This window comes from Scatophagus argus, chromosome 18 (genome assembly GCF_020382885.2).
Source record: "Scatophagus argus isolate fScaArg1 chromosome 18, fScaArg1.pri, whole genome shotgun sequence".
NCBI lineage: Eukaryota > Metazoa > Chordata > Actinopteri > Scatophagidae > Scatophagus > Scatophagus argus.
Window position 1 is genome coordinate 16,295,520 of NC_058510.1, and position 19,059 is coordinate 16,314,578.

At 40.5% G+C, this 19,059-nt stretch overlaps 1 protein-coding gene across 4 annotated transcripts in view; it reads left to right on the forward strand.

The window, feature by feature from the left end:
* Window positions 1-4,990: 4,990 nt before the first annotated feature.
* Window positions 4,991-19,059, forward strand: part of svila (supervillin a) — a 74,733-nt gene continuing 60,664 nt past the window's right edge. Inside the window, exons 1-2 of one of the 4 annotated variants that reach the window (XM_046370691.1) lie at window positions 4,991-5,027; window positions 5,107-5,136. Coding sequence is in view for 1 of the 4 variants with exons in the window: in XM_046370684.1 (XP_046226640.1) it covers window positions 16,557-16,563 (7 nt within the window). In the remaining 3 variants the exon portion in view is untranslated. Of the gene's footprint in view, window positions 5,028-5,106; window positions 5,137-5,156; window positions 5,385-5,526; window positions 5,643-15,663; window positions 16,564-19,059 lie in introns of those variants that run through there. The other 3 variants (XM_046370692.1, XM_046370694.1, XM_046370684.1) reach the window with 3 other exon arrangements.

Consider the following 19,059-nt stretch of genomic DNA (forward strand, 5'->3'; position numbering starts at 1 on the left):
TCTGATATATGACAAAATATGTAAACTACACATAATGCATTTGCTTATAGATTTCACTTACAAATAAGTTACCATATATGAAAATTGCTATTTTTCTTTTCCACATTCATTTGTGTTTGCCAATAAAAAATAAAATAGAAATTAATAAAAATTGCCATTATCAAAAGGTAAAAATAGACTGCTGAAAATGTGTGGTATCAACAATCCTTTATTACGTTCATTTCCAAATGCTCATACTGTAAGGTGTGTTTTTAAAGAACAAGGTGATCCATCTTGAGTTTACTGTATCATCTTCAGTTCTTATTTTTTTAAAAACACACTAAACTGCTTAACTGTGGTGCCTTGAAAAATATCACGTTCATGGTGTAAATTCAAAGAGAATATACAGATTGCAGTGGGTGAGGATTTTCTCACACTCAAATGGAGCATTGTTGACAACTGTGATTTTCAGCAGACGAGTTTCAGGCCATTTCCTGCTCTGAGGCTAACGGAGTCCATCATTAAGCATGTGCATGATGAAGAAGGTTTTCCCACAACCTGTTTCTTGTGTCTGTTTCTCTCATAGGGTCATTACGAGCACTTGATGGCACACATTTGCCTCATAAAATGAAACAAAAGATAATGCTGATCACAATCGATACAGATAATGCAAAAAGGCAATAAAAAGTAACAGCAGGGAGGGATCCAAAATATCAGCTGTGCAGGAGAAAACATAGTTACAAAGTAAACAATGCCAGAGTCCAATCCAGCCTGTGCAGAGATATAAAGAACAATGGAATAAAAGAGTGCTTGTTAGTGTATCCAGAGCTAGTTCGACCTCATTACTGTGGCTTACACTAGTCACAGAGAAGACGAGGGGCGGAGTGGCACAGTTAAATGGCCTCAACAGACGCGACAACCCCATGCCAAGAGTGCAGAACCCACACAAAGTAGATCTGAATCCTCACAAACATCAGCATGTTCATGTGAGAAATGGAATATTACTGAATGCTTTGCAAGAATGGAAACAAAAGTAGTGAAAAGAGCATGTGGAGGCAGTATTTGCATCTCGGGCAAGTACAGCTTGCTTGAAATATCCTTTTGTTTGACCCTATTCATTGGCACTGATGTTGTGTTTATTGGTACACATGAAATAGAGTCATTTTGAAAAAATCAGATGCACCATGGAGAGTTTACACAGGATTGTTGTAAGCGCTGCAACATGTGATAATGGATTTTATGTAACAACATTATTTCATATAAAGACTAAGATGTTATTACTGTTTCTTCCCAGCATCTCTGTGAAATGTCAAATGAGCTTGGAAACAACCTGTGAAAAGTGAGACATGATGGGAAACTTTGTAACTAAAGCAACTTGTGAACTTTTTATATGCCAACAAACCATCTGGATGTTGGACTGTTTCTTGGAAGGCATGTAAGTGCTTTGTTAATAAAAAAGTTTATGTAACTAAAACAATTCAAGATGAAGTCCAGTCTGCTAGCTTATAACTGTGTCTCTCGGTCTTCATTCAGCAAAGGGTGGTGGCTCGGTTCCATAATGAACGATTACCTCACAAAATAAATCCACTACCAGTAACAGTGCAGGAAGTAGTGCGCCCTTTAGGTAGTGAGGCATATTGTCACAGCTGGGGTCAGCATGGTAGGGGGTCTTTAATGCATGAGACACCGAGATATAGTTTGATTAAAACAAACCACAAGCTTTCCCTAACCTTAATCAAGTGTTTTAATTCGCTAAATTTAATAATATCTATAGTTAAGCTGCCATAACCTCAGTATTTCCCTAACCTCCAACCTTAAAGGTTTTTGTGACCCCGGGTTAAAAAATTGCTCTAACTATCTGATGGCCTTAAATCTGGTACCTATATTAATGGTGCCCAGAAGATAAATCACCTGACCTTTCATCTTGTGCCACCAACCGATCAAAGATTGGTTTTCGTTTTTGTTTATTTGCTTGTTTCCAATAAAATATTTCAATAAGCACTTGATGGACTGGTAGAAAATTCAGCAACACCAGATGGTAAAACCCATAGACTTGTGTGAACCCCAGACTTTTCATCTAGGTCACAGTTTCTCTTTGGTTTATGATATGAGCTCATGAGAATAAAGTAAAGCTAATTACATTTCCATCGGTTTTCACCGTACTTAATGTTTAAAAATACCATCTGCACCTGTTGAGTGGTGCTGTAGTGCAGAAATCGATTGATTGATGGAACTGATACTACTGAAAGGTTAAGAATGTTTTTATACATGAGAACTTGTATGTTAAAAGTATGTATGTTAAAATCATTGTTCACTGCATCCTTTCATAACCCCACATCCCACTATAGGATGTAATAAAATGGCAGGTGCTAAGGTCCATCCTAGGGTCTTCAGACTGTCAGTATCTTTAAATATCCGTCCTCTCTCCCCCTCTGTAACTGGCTAATAACCCTGAATAATAAACATTAAACTGATACATTACCATTCCAGACTGACTCTTAATTCTTCTGCTTTGACACGACGGTGCACTTCGATTATGATGTTTTTCAGATGGCTTTCACTCAGACTGTCTCTCTTTTATGTGATGTTTGAGAACCTCATGGTTGTCTGCGCTGTTCAGTATATGCCAAACCCATGTGTGCGATGACAAAACCTCAAAGGCCTGCTAGAGCCACATGTGTTTCTCTTGCAAAGTGCCAAATGGAATTGTTATCAAACCACTCCTGACGTGCTGGAGAACCTGGTCCTGTTTAGAGAGCATAACAGACTGTGTTTCTGTCAGAGGGCTCATATTCAGAGTAACAACATGGATCTCATGATACTTATTATCCCAGGCTCAAGAAAGTGAAATTACTGTGTTACTGGCCTTCATTTTACTCCATGAAGCAATTATGGGATACCTGACCAAACACTGACCTAGAAGTCATGCAAGCACATAGTAAAGTGTACATATGGATGTGCACAAACACACACAAATCTGATGTAACCTCATATGACTTGTTGTAATAATATTTTGTTAAAACTGCTTTAAAGCCTGTTGTAAACCTACTGGTAAAATTAGTTTTATTCATGTAGCCCAGTATTACAAATCCCAAGTTTGCCTCGGGAGGCTTTATCAGCTAGACAACATGCAACAAAAGCAATCCTTAGAACCTTGATTTAAAAGGACAAACTTCTCAAAAATAAAACAAAATAAAATAGGCCGTATTTATAATGGAGACATTCACAGTGTATTATTAAAAATTCATAAAGTTTAATAACTACACTAATAAACACACACAGTGTTTTCTGATGCACTATATCAACAGTCATAAAACATTACACATATGAGTTATAACGAAACAGAAGTTCAAGGTTCTCTTGAATCGTTATAAACCAGAGGTTGGCTGATGGGGCTTATAATACATTAAGCACTCACAGTATGCTATAACAGTCCATGCAGTATCATATGCTAACAATGTATGTGTTAAGTAAAGTGAAGCATTGATATAACATGCTTCATTATAATGTGTCATTGTAGGTGGTAAATAAAGTAAATCATAAGTGATTAATATGACACAGCTTTCATATTCACAGCTAATGGCATTTATAGAATGCACTATTCAACAGCATAATGTCATCTTTTCAGCATTGTTAAAGGTATTTGGTAGCAGCTCAGCAGTGACAAAAGCATTGTGTATGAGATTCTTATTTTGTAAACAAAGAGCCCTTTATCTTTCATGGTCAACACATGATTGAGATACCAAGATACAGAATACATTTGTAACCACAAGGCTGCATAACTTAGAATATCACCACAGTGGAGACTGTAGACTGAAATTCGTGGGCCTTGTTACCAACCTACAAGTCCACATTCTCCTCCTCCCAATTAACTCCTCCTCTGTGTTTTCCATATGGCTTCTGGTGAGTTTCATGTTCACTACAGACTCATCAACTATTCTGACTGCGGTTGGGGATCATTTGTTTGCCAATGGCCTGTTCCCCTTAGCAACATGCTTTGAGAGTCACCACTGTGAGGACTATTCAGAGAAGTGAACAAAGAGCAGAGGTGAAGTCAGAAGTCAGTCTAATAAAGTCACATGGTTACCTTTCCACCTCAGTGACTCATATGTGATAGAATACTCTGCCCTAAACCTCCAAATAATGCTTCCTCTCTTTCAATAAGGTTTGACAGCAACAGAGGGTGATCTGTTCACCTCTGGCATTTTGCATTTTACAGGCATATAAAGTGCTGGAGTCACAGAGATAGGAGCAGCTTCAGCTGTGGTCAAATTGAATGTTTATCTGGGCTTGTTTTAATGGACAGGATATGTGGAATGTTAACTCTGCCATTAGAGCAGACTGAAAATTGATTTGTCTGTTGCACTGAGACTGATCCCTTAAGTGTAGAGAAATGAATGTTGGGCGAGTATTTAATAGACAGTGATATTACATGGTTGATTTATTATGAAAAGTAAAGGCTTAGTAGAGACATGCTGCTGGCTCAGGTCTGTCTGACTACAGATGAACACATTGCAGTTGAATGAAAAGGATTCAGCTCCTTAAAGAGCTGAGTCAAGTCAGACTGAAGAGTTCAACCAGAATATTGAGATCAATACTAATGGAATCATGCTTTCAAAATAAAAGCCTGTTTTTTTTCCTGTACAGGTGCAAGATGACGTAAAATAGTGAGCAGCTTGTAGAAAGGCACAAGTAATTTTTATATTCAGGCTATGCCTTTTTTGTTAATGTTTAGTTATTTTTTGTGCAGTTTTTGTTTACTGTAAGACTGTAATAATAAGTAAAAATGCATACGTCAAAATAAAAGCAGATCAAGTACAGTATTCAGTATATAATCTACAATGTGCAAAATGCAGTAAAAAAAACACACCTTCCTTGTCTTAAAGAAGAGAAGTTAATCTTAGTCAGGGTACAGTTTTCCATAAAGGAAGTCTACACTACCCTGATTCAATTAGACCTTTATTGTGAAAATTTCAACCGGCACCTGGTTGTATTATTAGAGTCGACTTGACAGAAGCGAAGAAGTTTACAACAGTCAGCGGGTTTGGGTGAGTGACAGTGGAGTTTACGTGCATGAGCGCGTCTACTGGATATCACAAGACTCAGAGTTTGGTTGTGTTTTCACAGACACCAGAGGGGAAGTTGTTTCCAGCGTCGGTAAGTTGATTTGCCTGTTTGTGCAGGAGAATTCAGGTCCATGTCCTTTTCTAACGTGAGGAAGGACTTTTTCGCACAGCCGCAGAAAGACAGGAGACAAGTTCGAAGTCTGCCGACACGGTAACATGCAGCACCATCCTGGTGGTGCCTTTTAAGGACGTCTTGATATCGGAATTCTTGAAATATTAAGACAGAGCATGCTGTTTATCTCGGGGAACACCGAAACATTCAGTGCAGCGTTCATCCAGGTGAGCCCATCCTCTCGACAGGTGGAGACTGTTCTTATTAGGCGACACCATCTCGTAAGCCAGAAAAGTAAAAGGTGGAGTAATGTTTCTGCGTTTAAACTTGTGACACTAGAGAGCCAGGTCCAAGGCCACAATAGACTACTTTATTATCACTGAACGCACTGCACGGTGCCAGATGTATATTATATTACACTGTACATGACATCCAATACAGCAGAGGACGTGGTCGGTTGGCGTCGGTGCGTGGGCTTCAGTTTGGTGAGAGAACACACAACCAAACTGCTTTGAAAAATCCGGTAATTGAAAGTTGTCATGCTCGTCGGCAAGCGTACATAGCATGTTATGTATGACTGCAGGTCTTACATTGCTCAGTGCAGTCTGTCTTCATTTCGGCATGTATCCTGCACACTGTGCAGCGTTTACTGATGTGAAAATTGACTTTTTTAAATGGCAAGCCCGTTTGCCCTAAATGTTTGGTCTGCTGAAGGCTCCGGGGATGAGCTTTCATTGGCTGCTAACCAAATGCTAAAACTGAAACTCTTTTTAAGAGAAATAATGCTTGGGGGGGTTGTCTGACCGTCCAATCTACCACTACCGCAGGATCCTGAACACCCCTTAAAGGTCTTAAGTCCTTCTTTTAAGGTAGGCTATCGATGATGTTGAGCGAAGCACCTTAAAAGTGTGATTGCTCAAATAGTTTTTGGTGAACTGCTCATCACCATGATTTGCAGCACTGTATGGCAAATACATACATACAAGTAAATTAGTGTTATCTTTTGCAGCCAGTGTTGAATATGACTGCAGCTGAAAGTTGAGTAAATGCACATTTTCTGAAATTATCGCACAATTTCATACAAGCACATGCAAACACACAGTTCAAGTGGGTTTTTTTTTCTTTCCTTCTTATTGGCAGGTAGAGCTCAGAAACTGCCAAAAATAAATAACCTGTGGATAAATAGGAAGGCTGCTTCTACGTTTTGCTGCACACTTAGAAGTGCAGAGTAAAGATAATTAGCAGCCACTCCCCTCCATCAAACCTTCAGGATCTGAGATGAGTGAATCCAGAGGGAGTGTGACGATGCTTGAGTACCTTGTACTTGGCCATTATAATGGCTAGAGAGTGCAATGGCTTCAGACTGATCGAGACTTTTCTCTTGCACTTCGCTCTTTTCCCCCAGATCTGCGGCTCAGAACTGTGAGTCCTAATTGAATTAGTTTCTTAGACCAACTTTTGATACAATGTATGTACTTTCTCACAGTGAATCTGCTGTCTAGAGATGATATTGATGCTTTTAAACAAACTTTCAGGAATTCTCATGAGTATCAACAGAAAACTTTTTCCTGTGCTCATGCTCTCCTTCTTGGATACTGTAGTCTTACTCATGTTATATCCACATCCTATCAGAATTTAGTACAGTTTTTGACACTTACTTGCTTGGAATTTTTAATCTAAAAGGTTTTGCATTTATAGTTTTTGTCCCTTCTTCATGGGAAATAGCTGCCTTTGCCCCAGTTTTAATGAAAACAATAATTTCCTATTCTAAGTTGAAGGTTGACTTATCAGCCTGAACTTTAGGCCCGCATAGCCTGAGCCTGAAAAACAAGGAACACCATTCTCAAACATCCATCTTGGAGAAAAGCCATTGTTCTTTGATGGCTGTATCCGGTGCTGCTGCTGCTGCTGCTGCTGCTGGTGATTAGTGTCTGTATGTGTGTCTGTAAAGAAATAATGACGGATGATCCCACTTGAGTGGGATCAAATTAAGCCTTCAACCTGTCGGCTGGTGTATGACTTGTAATTGTCTGTGGTGATTAGCAGTGCAGTGGTGATGTTAAGCTGCTCGCCCACGAAACTTCTGTGTGTGTGTGTGTGTGTGCGCGTGCATGCGTGATGGTGGTGCAGTTACTATATTAAAAAAGATTGATTGGTCAGCCACATCAGATAACTGCACGGAAAGCACTAAAACATGGCTTTACTTGACTTGTTGTAAGGCTTAATGTGAATAAATATCTTTTTCAATCATTCAAGGCCACTCTATGTGGAAAGCAACTGATGGTTACTAGCTAGAGTTTCTAAGTTCTGAATTGAACACACTTTATTGCGGATACATTTTGATACATTGTGTAGGTAGTTCAAATTTTTCCCAGTCATGAAAGCCATAACATGTTATGTGTTACGCAGTGAGAGGCTCCATACAGTGGGATTACTCTGGATCTTGGAATAACTATATTTACAATGAAACAAGTGCCATCCGCTGGCCTGTTTACTACACTCTCTATAATGCACAGACATTTAAGGTTAAGACAGTATGGAGAATTCTGTAAATAAAAAGAAATACTGTCACACCTCAAAAAACTTTGACAAGAATAAGGCACCAGTTTGTCCTTTGGGAAGCCGAGAGACATCACCACAGACCACGTACATTATGAGTTCCATGATGTCTTGGTTCTGATTGATGTAGTATGGGTTGTTACAGTTGTCCCTGGCCTCCCCTGCTTCTTCATGCTTCAGTCCCAGTTTGCAGTTTAGGAAGATTAGGATTGGTTTTCAGATAAGAATTCAGAAAAAAAAACAAATCATGTGTCTCATGGCACATGCAATCAAACAAACTTGAGAGAAGTATTGTGACATCTTAGCTTGTCAATTCAAAATGATGCTCTTTGATTGCACTGTCAGACGTCCACTCCGATGTAGAGCTTTCCTTTTGTGAGCATGTTGGGGGGACAGCACCATGGCCAAAGTTTGATATTTGTCGATAGAAACAGGTGCATGTGAAAATGTCTTTCTGTTCTCTGGCTGTACATACAGTATGGACCATCCACTACGTGATTGTATGTACGTGCAAGTGCAGTCTGAGTGCATGTGTGCAAACTCTGGATCACAGTCCAGTTTTTGTTGTGAGTGTTCCCAGGGTCTCCACCTTCTGTGTTTCAGAGTGAGATATTGCCAACAGAGGTTAGTTACGTAAGCCTGTTGGGTGTTACATCATTGTTTTGGGGGCCCTTGTCCGGAGAGCTGGGGCTCTGGGCTCATATGAGCCCGGTGGGTCCACTGTCTCCCACAGACCCCCTCAGAGCTGGAGGAGGAAGAGGAGGATGGGGGAGACAGGGAAGCTATTGGAAGCAGATGCTCAGTGAGTCTCTCCTCTGGGGAGACGTGGCTCAGTGGTGGTGAGGAAACGTGGTTCCACCTGTAATGTTGTCTCTGCTTGTGTTGTGTGGGTTTTGTCTGAGTGTAGGCTGATTAGCTGACATATGTTGGAAGTGTGATTTGGGTGGGCTTGGTTGCCATGATATCAAAGTGAAAACATGCATAATAGGAATGATTTATGGGTCTGTAAACCTCAAAACAACCCCACCTCTTTTGTTCACTGCCAGTAAATCAATTTCAAACCTTATAAATATTCTTGAAAAAAAATCTTTGTGGGTAAGAGTTGATTTCTAGTAAATACAGAATTGTTTTAAAAAAAACAAAAGTAAGGTCTCGATAAATGTCATTTTCAAAGAATTCTGTAGATTTTTTTCCACTTTGGTTCTCCTGTGACCTGGAGCAACAGACAAACCCTGAAGACATAAAGCCTATTAGCCTGGAACAGCAGTCTGTTTAATGGCTGTGTGACCTTGTGGCTCTCTACACATATTGTGTTCCAGGTCACTAGTTTGTGAAAACAAGCTCTTGCATTACCCTCAAGTTCCCTTCTCTACACATAAAAATTTCCCAAACTGCTATTTTAAGAGCATCTGTGAGGCCCAGTGGTCTAAGGCGTGTACCATGTAAAGTCAACAGTCTGGACCTGAATCTGATGCAGGTTCTTTGTTGTAAGGCTTCCGCTCTATCTCTCAGTATTGTTTGATTCTCTTCTTTGAACTGTCTAATAATGGCGAAAAAGCAGGTTTAAGTAATTTAAAATCTTTTATCAGCCTCTGTTGGCAGTTAGAAGAACTGCAGCAGGATTCAGATGAAGATAGGTAAAGAGATTTGAAGATGAAGGACTGGGGTGTTCAGGCTAAAAGACAATCAGTGGAGTGCAAAGAGTTGCAAAACAACACAACATAATTTAGAACCTGGGATTTAAATGTGAATCCTAACATATTTTCACTCATTTGAAAAAGAACACTGTCCTAATCACAAAAGAGACTTAAAAATAATGGTCAGAGTCGATGCTGGAAAGCCCACAGCACTGTCTTTTTAAGACGCAATCTTCTTCCTTGTCAAAACCCTGTGCCTAGATTACCCACAATGCAACTTGACCACCAACAGTTCAGTCAGAGCTACACCTTTTCTACACACTCAAACCCGCAGATTTAATTTTCAGACTTGTAGTCTTCAGGTCCAGCTGAGACTGACTCATGTGACGTTGGGGACATTCATGAGATTTTGCAGAGTTCCCTCTGAGGCAGCAAAATGAAAACACATTGTCATGTTGCCCACCTATAATTGCTGAGTTGCTGTCTGTATGTCTGTGGTGGATTCCAGTCACTACTTAATTGCACTCAGGGCTGCGGGGCCGCTGGGTTTACAGACCTTACATAGTGTGGCATCTGTCATGTGTAGTGTGGGTAAAGGCTGATATAGGTCACAGAGACAATGCTGCAGTGTTGTTCTGTAATCGAAAGGCATTTGATATGTGAATAGCTTTTGTACAGGTTTGGTTCACTCATTCATATTCACAGATTTTTGGTGTGAATGTGTTTTGTTGATTTGTAGCTGTTGTGAAGTTGAAATCCCTGACATGCTGAGGTGATCTAGTTAATTTGTTTTCAGGACCTTGTGGCATTCAGGGATTCACAGAGGAAGAAAATTGAACTCTTCTTTCTCACTTGTGATGTTGTAAGTATATTAGTCTCTTTGTTTCCCTCATGAAAACAGATTCTTTTCTCAGAATTTCAGAATGTTTCATGGGACAGGGAGACCCGTCCAGCCAAGAGGACATAGTGTAGCAAGGGGCGATATGAGCCTTTTCCTTTCCTAGGGTCAGCCAGACATGAGCTGACCTGTACAAGGCCTCTCTGTTGGTTCACACCCACCAGTCACTGGTAACCATTTGTCAGTGACACCATCTGTAGCTATGATGGGGTGAATCAACAGCAGACCCTGGCTGTGTAGACAATGACTAACTTAGCACTCCTCTCCATGGTGACAACTTTATGTTTTGGTTGTGCGTTTGTGTGTTTTCATGTTTTATAAATATTGCAGTCTTTGGATTTTACAATGTTATTATTTTTATGAAGCTTTGGTCTATCGTGTTGTCATTTACTCCCTGTTTTGTGTCGCTTTGGTCATATTACTTTTGCAAATTTTTACAGTCATTAAAGTTATGGCTCCATTCTAGTTTTAGTATTTTTAGTCAGGGTTTTATAATTTTATGGGATAATGAAATAACTTCAAGTCATGAAGAGTTTTTAAAATGGCTTATCAACATAAATTCCACATTAAGTTTTATATCCTGACATCATTCTGTAGTTTAACATGTTTACACAAAACGTTGTACTGCGAATTTTTGTTTTACACTGCTTCGTCCTACATGTTCAGCATTTAAAATTCTAGTATTAGCATATGTACACATATGTAAAGTGTAAAAACAGAAATGCTGGTTCTGCAGAATGAAGGCACCTGTGACCGAGATAACATCAGTCAGTCCAGTGATGTCATCTACATTATGGTATCACTAGACTGGTTGTTGAATAATGCAATAAAGTGGTTCCCATGTGAGGAGTTGGGCCCCCCAAAGGGTCACAGGATAAATCTGAGGATATATCAAATGATTAATTGGATAGCGAATAAGAACTAGCTTTAGTACATATTTTCATATATATAAACACACACATATATATAGAGGATTCTGTTGAGTTAGGGGACTTAAACAACTCTATAGCCATGCATATAAACATGGCTTTGTTCCTGTCACAATGAGAGTAGCTCTGGCCAAAGCAAAAGGCAGTATGCTTTTGCATCATCTGTCCATCCATATGTCCAACTCTCATAAACTACATCTTTCAGGAAAATATCCACTTAATGTACTCAACGATGTTTCGGTTTCCGTGGTCAAAGGCCAATGGCACTTTGACCTCACAAAATGCTTTTTTTGGCTGTAACACAAGAGTTGTATAGTGGTTAGAACTGTCGCCTCATAGCAAGAGGGTTCCAGGTTTGAATCCCAGTCTGAGCCCTTCTCTGTGGAGTTTGTATGTTCTCCCTGTGCCTGCGAGGGTTTTCTCTGGCTTCCTCCCACAGTCACAGAAACATGCACATTAGCTTAATTGGCTACTCTACATTGCCCCTAGGTGTGAGTGTGTGCGTGAGTGGTTGTCTGTCTATGTGTTTTGGCCCTGTGATCGACTGGCGACCAGTCCAGGGTGTACCCCGTCTCTCGCCCGTAGTCAGCTGGGATAGGCTCCAGCCCCCCCAATCCCGACAGTAAGAGCGGTATAGAAAATGGCTGGATGGGCAAGAGTTCATACCCTATATGTTCCATATTTGGCATGGCTGTACTGTCACAAGCTGCAAAAGCTTGGAAACCACTAGTTTAAAAAAAAAAATCTTATAAAAATCTTTTTTTTCTCATGCTGGTGTACTGGTAGTGATTCATTTTGCAAGCATCAATGATTGGTTTGCCAGAGCTGAATGGGTTTGTAAACGTGGTGATAGCATAACACAACATAAGGACATTGACAGTGTTTATGTAATTACTTTCACTGCCAGAAGAGGGAGACAGAAATTACACACTGCACTAGAGAGAAAAAGAGTTGATTGACATAGCAAACCTTAGCATAAAATACACCTACATGGCCTCCAGTGCTCACCTAATTATACCATTCACAGAGAAATCGAAAATGTAAAAATCACAATTGTAACTTTCAGGAAAAAACCACAAAGCTTTGAACAGAGGCCAGCTAGGTCTCCACCTTCCAGTGTTTATGCTAAGCTAAGCTAAACTAAGCTAACTGACTCTCAGTCCTCTGATATGAGAGTGTGAGCCGTGTTTTCACTTAACTCTCAACAAAAAAAGCAAATGAGCACATACCCCATAAGATAAACTATTATATGAATGATCAAGTGGCATCTCAGCATTGTAGCCATATTTCAGTATTTCCCTTTAGGGGCCCATAAGTTGTTTTTAGTTCCTAACCCAAGAGGAAGGCTTTGCCAGAAGACAGCTACATTTGTCCTTCTATTTGCTAAAGGTAGTCTTTAGTCTAAAATGTATTGTGCATTATCTCATCCTGCTGCTAGCGTTGAGGATGGGCTTGTTTCAGGTTTGGTGTAGGTGCATTTATCATCAAACTATATGAGCAAAGCAAATCAGTAGTAAAGTAGGCAGTTCACATTGATAACATGGTCTTCTAATATTAACAAACCAGCTGCCTCACTGGCACAGATGGACAAACCTTTCACTGTTTTCTGGATGCTGGAGAGATTAGACCTCAGCAGCTGTTGACACATTAGGTGGTGTGTTGCCAATTACACACACACACGCACATAGACTTACAGACTCGAGTGGCCTAATAGCATGAGAGTTAGAGTGCTTTAGCAGGGACCCTGATGGACTTGGATCCATTCTCCACTCTCTTGTGCTCAGCTGAGTATCCATAGGTCAAGTAGGTCTGCTTGTGTTTTTGTTAGCATTTATGCGAAAACAATAACAACACTGGGATTTATAAGATATGAAAATAGTAGGTTTAAGGTTGTGGACATATTGTAAACCATACAGGTGATTTCACTTACTGTGGTTGATCAGTGCTCTTTTCAGGAATTATTACAATTATTTCTGGTGTGTTCACTTTCAGTTTTACCTCCAAATAGAATGGCTCGCTACATCCCTAAATTTGTGACTGCTTAAACTTTTATTTCCCTTCTGACACACTTTAAAGGCCATAAAAACTTTTCCAGTAGTTCACAAATGGGCAAAACTCAGAGATTAGTCAGAAAACAATACAGAAAAATACACTAAGTTTTTCATTCCCTTCAATCATCTTGTGACCTCATAGGGGCTCCTGGCCCCCGGGTTGGGAATGCATTGGTTAATCTGATGAAACAAAAATTTGTAACCTGTCTGATTGTAACCTGTCTGATGGTTTTATTGTCCCGAAGTCTCTGTAAACTGTGCTATTAAACTTAAAAATGTTTGCAATAAGCTTTATGAGCAGCATCTGGTTATGTGACATCTCATCCTGGGTTTTATCTCGTAGGCTCCTTTCAGGCTGCCCTGACTGTCTGATTGGTGGAGGTTGTTTGGATTGTACAGTGTAGGAAGAGCCGCCATCTTTTAATATTTATATTGATTCTGATAAAAATTGTTTGAGATCAGTTAAAGAATGAATTGTGAAGTACAATTCTCCATTTAGTAAAGATGAAAATATCTGACCAAAACTGTTTACACAAAATGTTGTGTAACATGACCAAAACTACAAAAGTAAGCTCTATGCACATTTGAGCTGAGTAATCTCTGCTGACAGGTTTCTCAGGGCTCCCTGCTTTAATGTACTCCCCAGCCCCCTGAGCTTCTCAAGCCTCTATACACACACACACACACACACACACACACCTCCAATGCAAATAAACCACCCACTTTGTTCCCTCTATAAATTAGGATCGTATGTGCTTTGTGTGTCTACTGTACATTCTTTATAAGCTAACAATTTACCTGTCAATCTAAAACTGAGCTGTGTTTTTTGTCTACATGCCCAGTGCTCATGAAGGATGTTGCTGTCATAATGAGATAGACATGACTCATGCTGCAACAGGATACTCCCAGTGACTGCAGGATTGAATCAAATAGAGGTTGCAAATAAGTTGTGCCAGTTGTTTCAATCCAAATATTTGAAATCCATTTTACTTAGTCACGTCTGATTGATAGCCTGCTGCTGTTAGCCCCACCCATCTGGTACGCCACATGGTTTACTCATCCGATGAAAAATATCTACAGCATACCGTTTAACCCACGTCTGATTCAAATAACAGACCCTGATGCAGATGATCGTGTGAGGTCACAGTGTTGGATGCTATCAGGTGGCTCCAGGTGCTGTTCATCCCGAGAGGTGGGTGATGAGTTAAAGAGGAGTCATCACAAAGTCTGACTGGGTAGCTGTTTTGAGTTGACAGACATGCATGAACACACACCTACACCTGGTGCTGCTCATCATTGCCCCCTGGTCTGGTGCCACGTGCGAGCTAGGAGCTTGCCTTTTATAGGAAAGCATTCATACAGAATGCCTGAGATGGTAAGCATGTGTGACTGTGGTTGTGTACACATGTACACGTACACACCTACAGCCACGCACTCCTGCCTCGTGCAGTAACCTTGATGCACAGTCACACAGCTGCTAAATACTTACATCACCTCTACCACTTTATCTATTATAAATCCGATTAGCTGCAAGCATTTCCTGTAGCAGGGACTCATGTCAAAGCCTGATTAGGCTACAATATCTGTACAAATTTTTATGTAGACATAACAATATGACTCAGCCAAATTGCTGAAAAAGCCCTGTACTGTATGTAAATATACAGTGTCTAAACCAGTCTTTGACTCCATTTTTTTTGCATGTTTTTGCAAGATTTATTCACCATTTACCTAAAAGGTTTACCTGAGGCCTCAGTCTGACAGAGACGGTAAACTGCTATGCATCATATATCAGGTGGTCATGGTTCTCCTCTACCACTATATTGAAGGTTCCTCTATTTAAGTGTCGCAACTGTTGTTTTTCTCCTTCCTTACATTTTAGCAAGTATCAGAGCAGTTTTCTAATACAGTGTACAGTGTCAGACTCACGTTTGCTGGAAGAAATTGCCCTGTGTAGCAGACCTTTTCAGGCCCTTTTAGCTCCGTGATTTGATTTGATTTTTATTTATTTTTTATTTTTTTGGCTTGAAAACTATCCTTCGATTGACCCTTTCTTTCAGCAGTAGCATGCTGGAAAAAAAACAAGCTACTATACACTACCTGCCTAGCACCAAACGGCAGACAGACAACGTCAGCAGCCATCTGCTAAATGTAGTATATTAGAGCCAGATTTTTCCAAAAATAAAATCAAAAGTTAAAGGAGAAAATATTAGACTTCATGCTGCTAGGAACACAACACCACATTAATGCTAATGTTGCTTCTCATCTGCTATGTGTGTGTGTGTATAATGCAACTTCAATGTGTTTTGTAAATGACTGTACTTATGAAAGTGAGGGCAGTTCTACTGTTCCATTCTGTAATGGCACTTTTTATATGCTTTTACATGCTCATAGAAAACCTTGAAACCTTGGCGATTTTGGTAGAAATTATCATCTTGTGTGATCTTGATTATCAGATAATCCATGAAAATCTCAGCATATAGAGTCACTGTTGGCCTGTATACTGTTTGCAGGTATTTTCAAAACTTCAGTTGTTTTTAGTCAGCCATGAAGTCTGATGTATAACACAGCACCAGTTCAGTCTAGTTAGCCTTTGACCTGGAGGAAAACTGCCTCTCAAACTGTCTGAGTGATGCAGCATGCTCACGAATCTCCTGCAGGAACTGGAATAATGTTTGTCTCTTCATTTGTCAGTTACGGCCGTTGCTCTTCAGCCATGTGGGAAAGTTGTTCCCTCTGCCTCTGAGCTGTTGCTTTTTTTCTGGTTTACTGTCCCTCTGTTTGACTCATCAGGGCTGCTGGAAGGAATCAAAAAGAATTGCTCCCCTTCCTATCTCTGCCGAGTGACTCTGTCCAACACCCTCCCATCTCTTCATCCTCAGTCCTCGCTGGAGCTCATTAGGACGAGTTCCCATTTCTATTCATCGCTGTCATAATGTCTGTTAGCGCTGTTAGACACACTCCAGGTGTACGTCTCCCTCTGTGATAAATTGGTGCCTGAAATCCTGATGACCCACCCCCGATGCCAGGCTGACTCTCTGACTGTGCCTGTCACTGCCTAAACGGGCCAGCCCTCATGTCACCGCCAAACCCACCCTGTGGTTTTGTGGGCCGTGGTTGCTGGTGAGCCTCCAGTCTGGTCATGTGACTCCTAGTTCTTCCAGTCCTGCCCTCTGGCAGTCTCACTCGTTCCCTGTCCTGTTCTTCTCAACTATGTCCTTGCTGTCTGTTTCGTCCTTCCTGGTGATTCTCAAGTGATCTGACCACAGATACTGATTTTTGCTGAAGATAATCTGTTCAACAAATAACAACCAGAAGCCAAGGAGCTATGAAAGGTACAGTCCCGTGTTTATCCATCATCTAATTTGTCAGTCTCAGACTCTGTTTTTCCCATATTGCTCTGCTCTCGTTGCTTTCTGCAGTGGATGCATCTGCTCATTAATGTGCTTTGAAAGCCTATTTATCTGCTGAGAGCCTGGATGACAGGCTTTGGTAGAAAAGGGGGTCTGGTTTGTGTAACAGAAATTTTGCTACCGTTAGACATGTAGGTCATGGCATACTGGACAAGCTGATAGCTCCAGCCCCTCTACTCCCTCCATCTGTCCCCTGGAGCTGTCATTGATGGGTTCTGTCAAGATAAGCTGCTCATGATGCAAACAGAGCTTCAGCTTTTGAAAAAAAACCCAAAAAACTTTACTTTCTGTCTCTTCACTTTCTTGATTTCTGGTGCTGTGTTTTTATGATACTCGTGTGCACTCTTCTACTCTCCATTTCTTTTTTCTTCTCTCTCCCACCCACCAACCTCTTTATCTGCCCTCTCTGAAGCTCTTATGTGCTCTGAGGGTGTCTATTTGTGGCAGCAGAATGACACTTTGAAATCTTGTGTCTTGTGCCGCACTAAAAGGTGCTCATGGGTAAACCTCCCCCTGAGGTAGAAAGATGAGTGTGTAGAATGTTTAGTAAGAGGAAGAAACTGTGATCAGACTCACTCTGGCACATCTGGAAGCTTACGATGCAGTCTGGAAGAGCATAGCTTGGTCGAATTGACTTTGTTGTGGTATTAATGGGAGTAAAAGAGCCTCAAAGTCAAAGTGAGGTTTTTACTTTTTGGTGTCAGTTACAGCTCAAGATGAGATGAACAGAACAGGCTTGTCTATTTTCTATGAAGCATCAGAAAATAAACTTCAAATGTTTTGTTTTGTCCAACCAAAAGTTCAAAAACAAAGGTATTTAATTTCCCACATTGGGATGAGACCAGAAAATGAAGCTACAAACATACGGTTGGCATTTTAGCTTGAGAAATTCCTTCAGCAATAAATCACTTATCACCCAATTTATTTTTGATTGATTAGTTGATTAATGGACTAATCATAGCAGATCCACACAAAGTCTAAATGGACTAGTGTTAGATATTCACATGAAACCAATCAGGCATTTTAATTCTTCAGTTTCTCTATTCTTGTAAACCAAAGGTGAAATTAAGGGAGATGGAAAAAAGCCATTGGCATGCCGAAATAAGTATTTATAGAACATACAACACATACCATGGTACAGAGTGTCAAGTGGTTGCTGAAGAGGTGCCAGCTCAAGTCCTGTGGACTGTGAAGGTGCCCTTGAGCAAGGCATTGAACTTCTATCACTCTGAAATCTCTCTACTAAAGCCTGTGCATGTGTGTGTGTGTGTGTGTATTTTGGGCCTATGTGTGTGAAAATAACACATACCAGTGTATTAAACGACTATGTGAAAGAGCTTTATAGTGAGTTTCAGCTCGTTTAGCCGTCCAGCCCTCAGCTTTACTGTTTCGGTTTACTCTCACCGCTCTCATAGTGTCGTGTTCCATGGACGCAGGCAGCCTGAAAAAAAAAAAGCTCTAAAAACACATTGTACACTACTGGCTCATCATCAGACAGCAGACAGACACAGTTAGAGACTAGCTGGTGAACATGATGGAGCATTACTGGAGATTGGCTGCTTTTCAGATGAAGACAAACCTTTCTTTACTTTTGTTCAGTGTGATTGGTTTTGGGACTGTTAGCAGTTAGTCAGTTAGTCATTTGCTTGGTTAGTTGAGTGACAGGAAAATTAGTCTGCAGCTAAATTTCTAATTGATTAAATTAAGTCACAAAGTCAAAATGCAACAGTTGATCATTCCAAGTTTTTATTTGAAGTAAACCTCATTTCTCTCTTCAACCTGTTTTTTTCTGTAGCTGTTCTTTTTCACATCTGTTATTTCTTTTCACAACACTTTAAACCGACTTTTATTGTGTCTCTGTTTAATTGGTGCAGATGGTTCATGCTCAGTGCTCAGTGTGAATGGCGTCTCATGCTGCTGGAAGGGTTCAGGGCTGAACGGTTCCAGTCTGCTCTGGTCTGGCCTGTCCCTGCCCGTGTTCACGGGTGTTAAAACTCTGCATGTCATACAGAATACTCCTTTAAGCCAAAGCTGCTGAGTGTGAGTTTGTCTGCTTGGCTGACCCTCATCAAAGGCAGTGAGAAAGGGGAGAGGGTTTAATAGTATGCATATTTCCAGTTTTTCGGCATCCCGGGGCATTGTTGTGGTCTGTCTCTGACTGTTTATGGAAAAACAGGAGGAGAGTTCTTTTGCCCTCAGTTTTCTGCATTGTGCTGACAGTTCAGTGTGGTTGGGGCATGTTAGCAATCAGCGTTCAGCTTTCGCCTAACAAGGGGCTAAATTGAAATCACATTTGCTTTGACATTTCTCTGCTGCCTTTGGAAGAACTAATGTTTCTCCCCTGCTAATTAGCTCCGGAGTGGCTGAACCCTGTTGCATTCACCCGGGTTCAGCTTATTCAAAGTACAAAGGCTTATT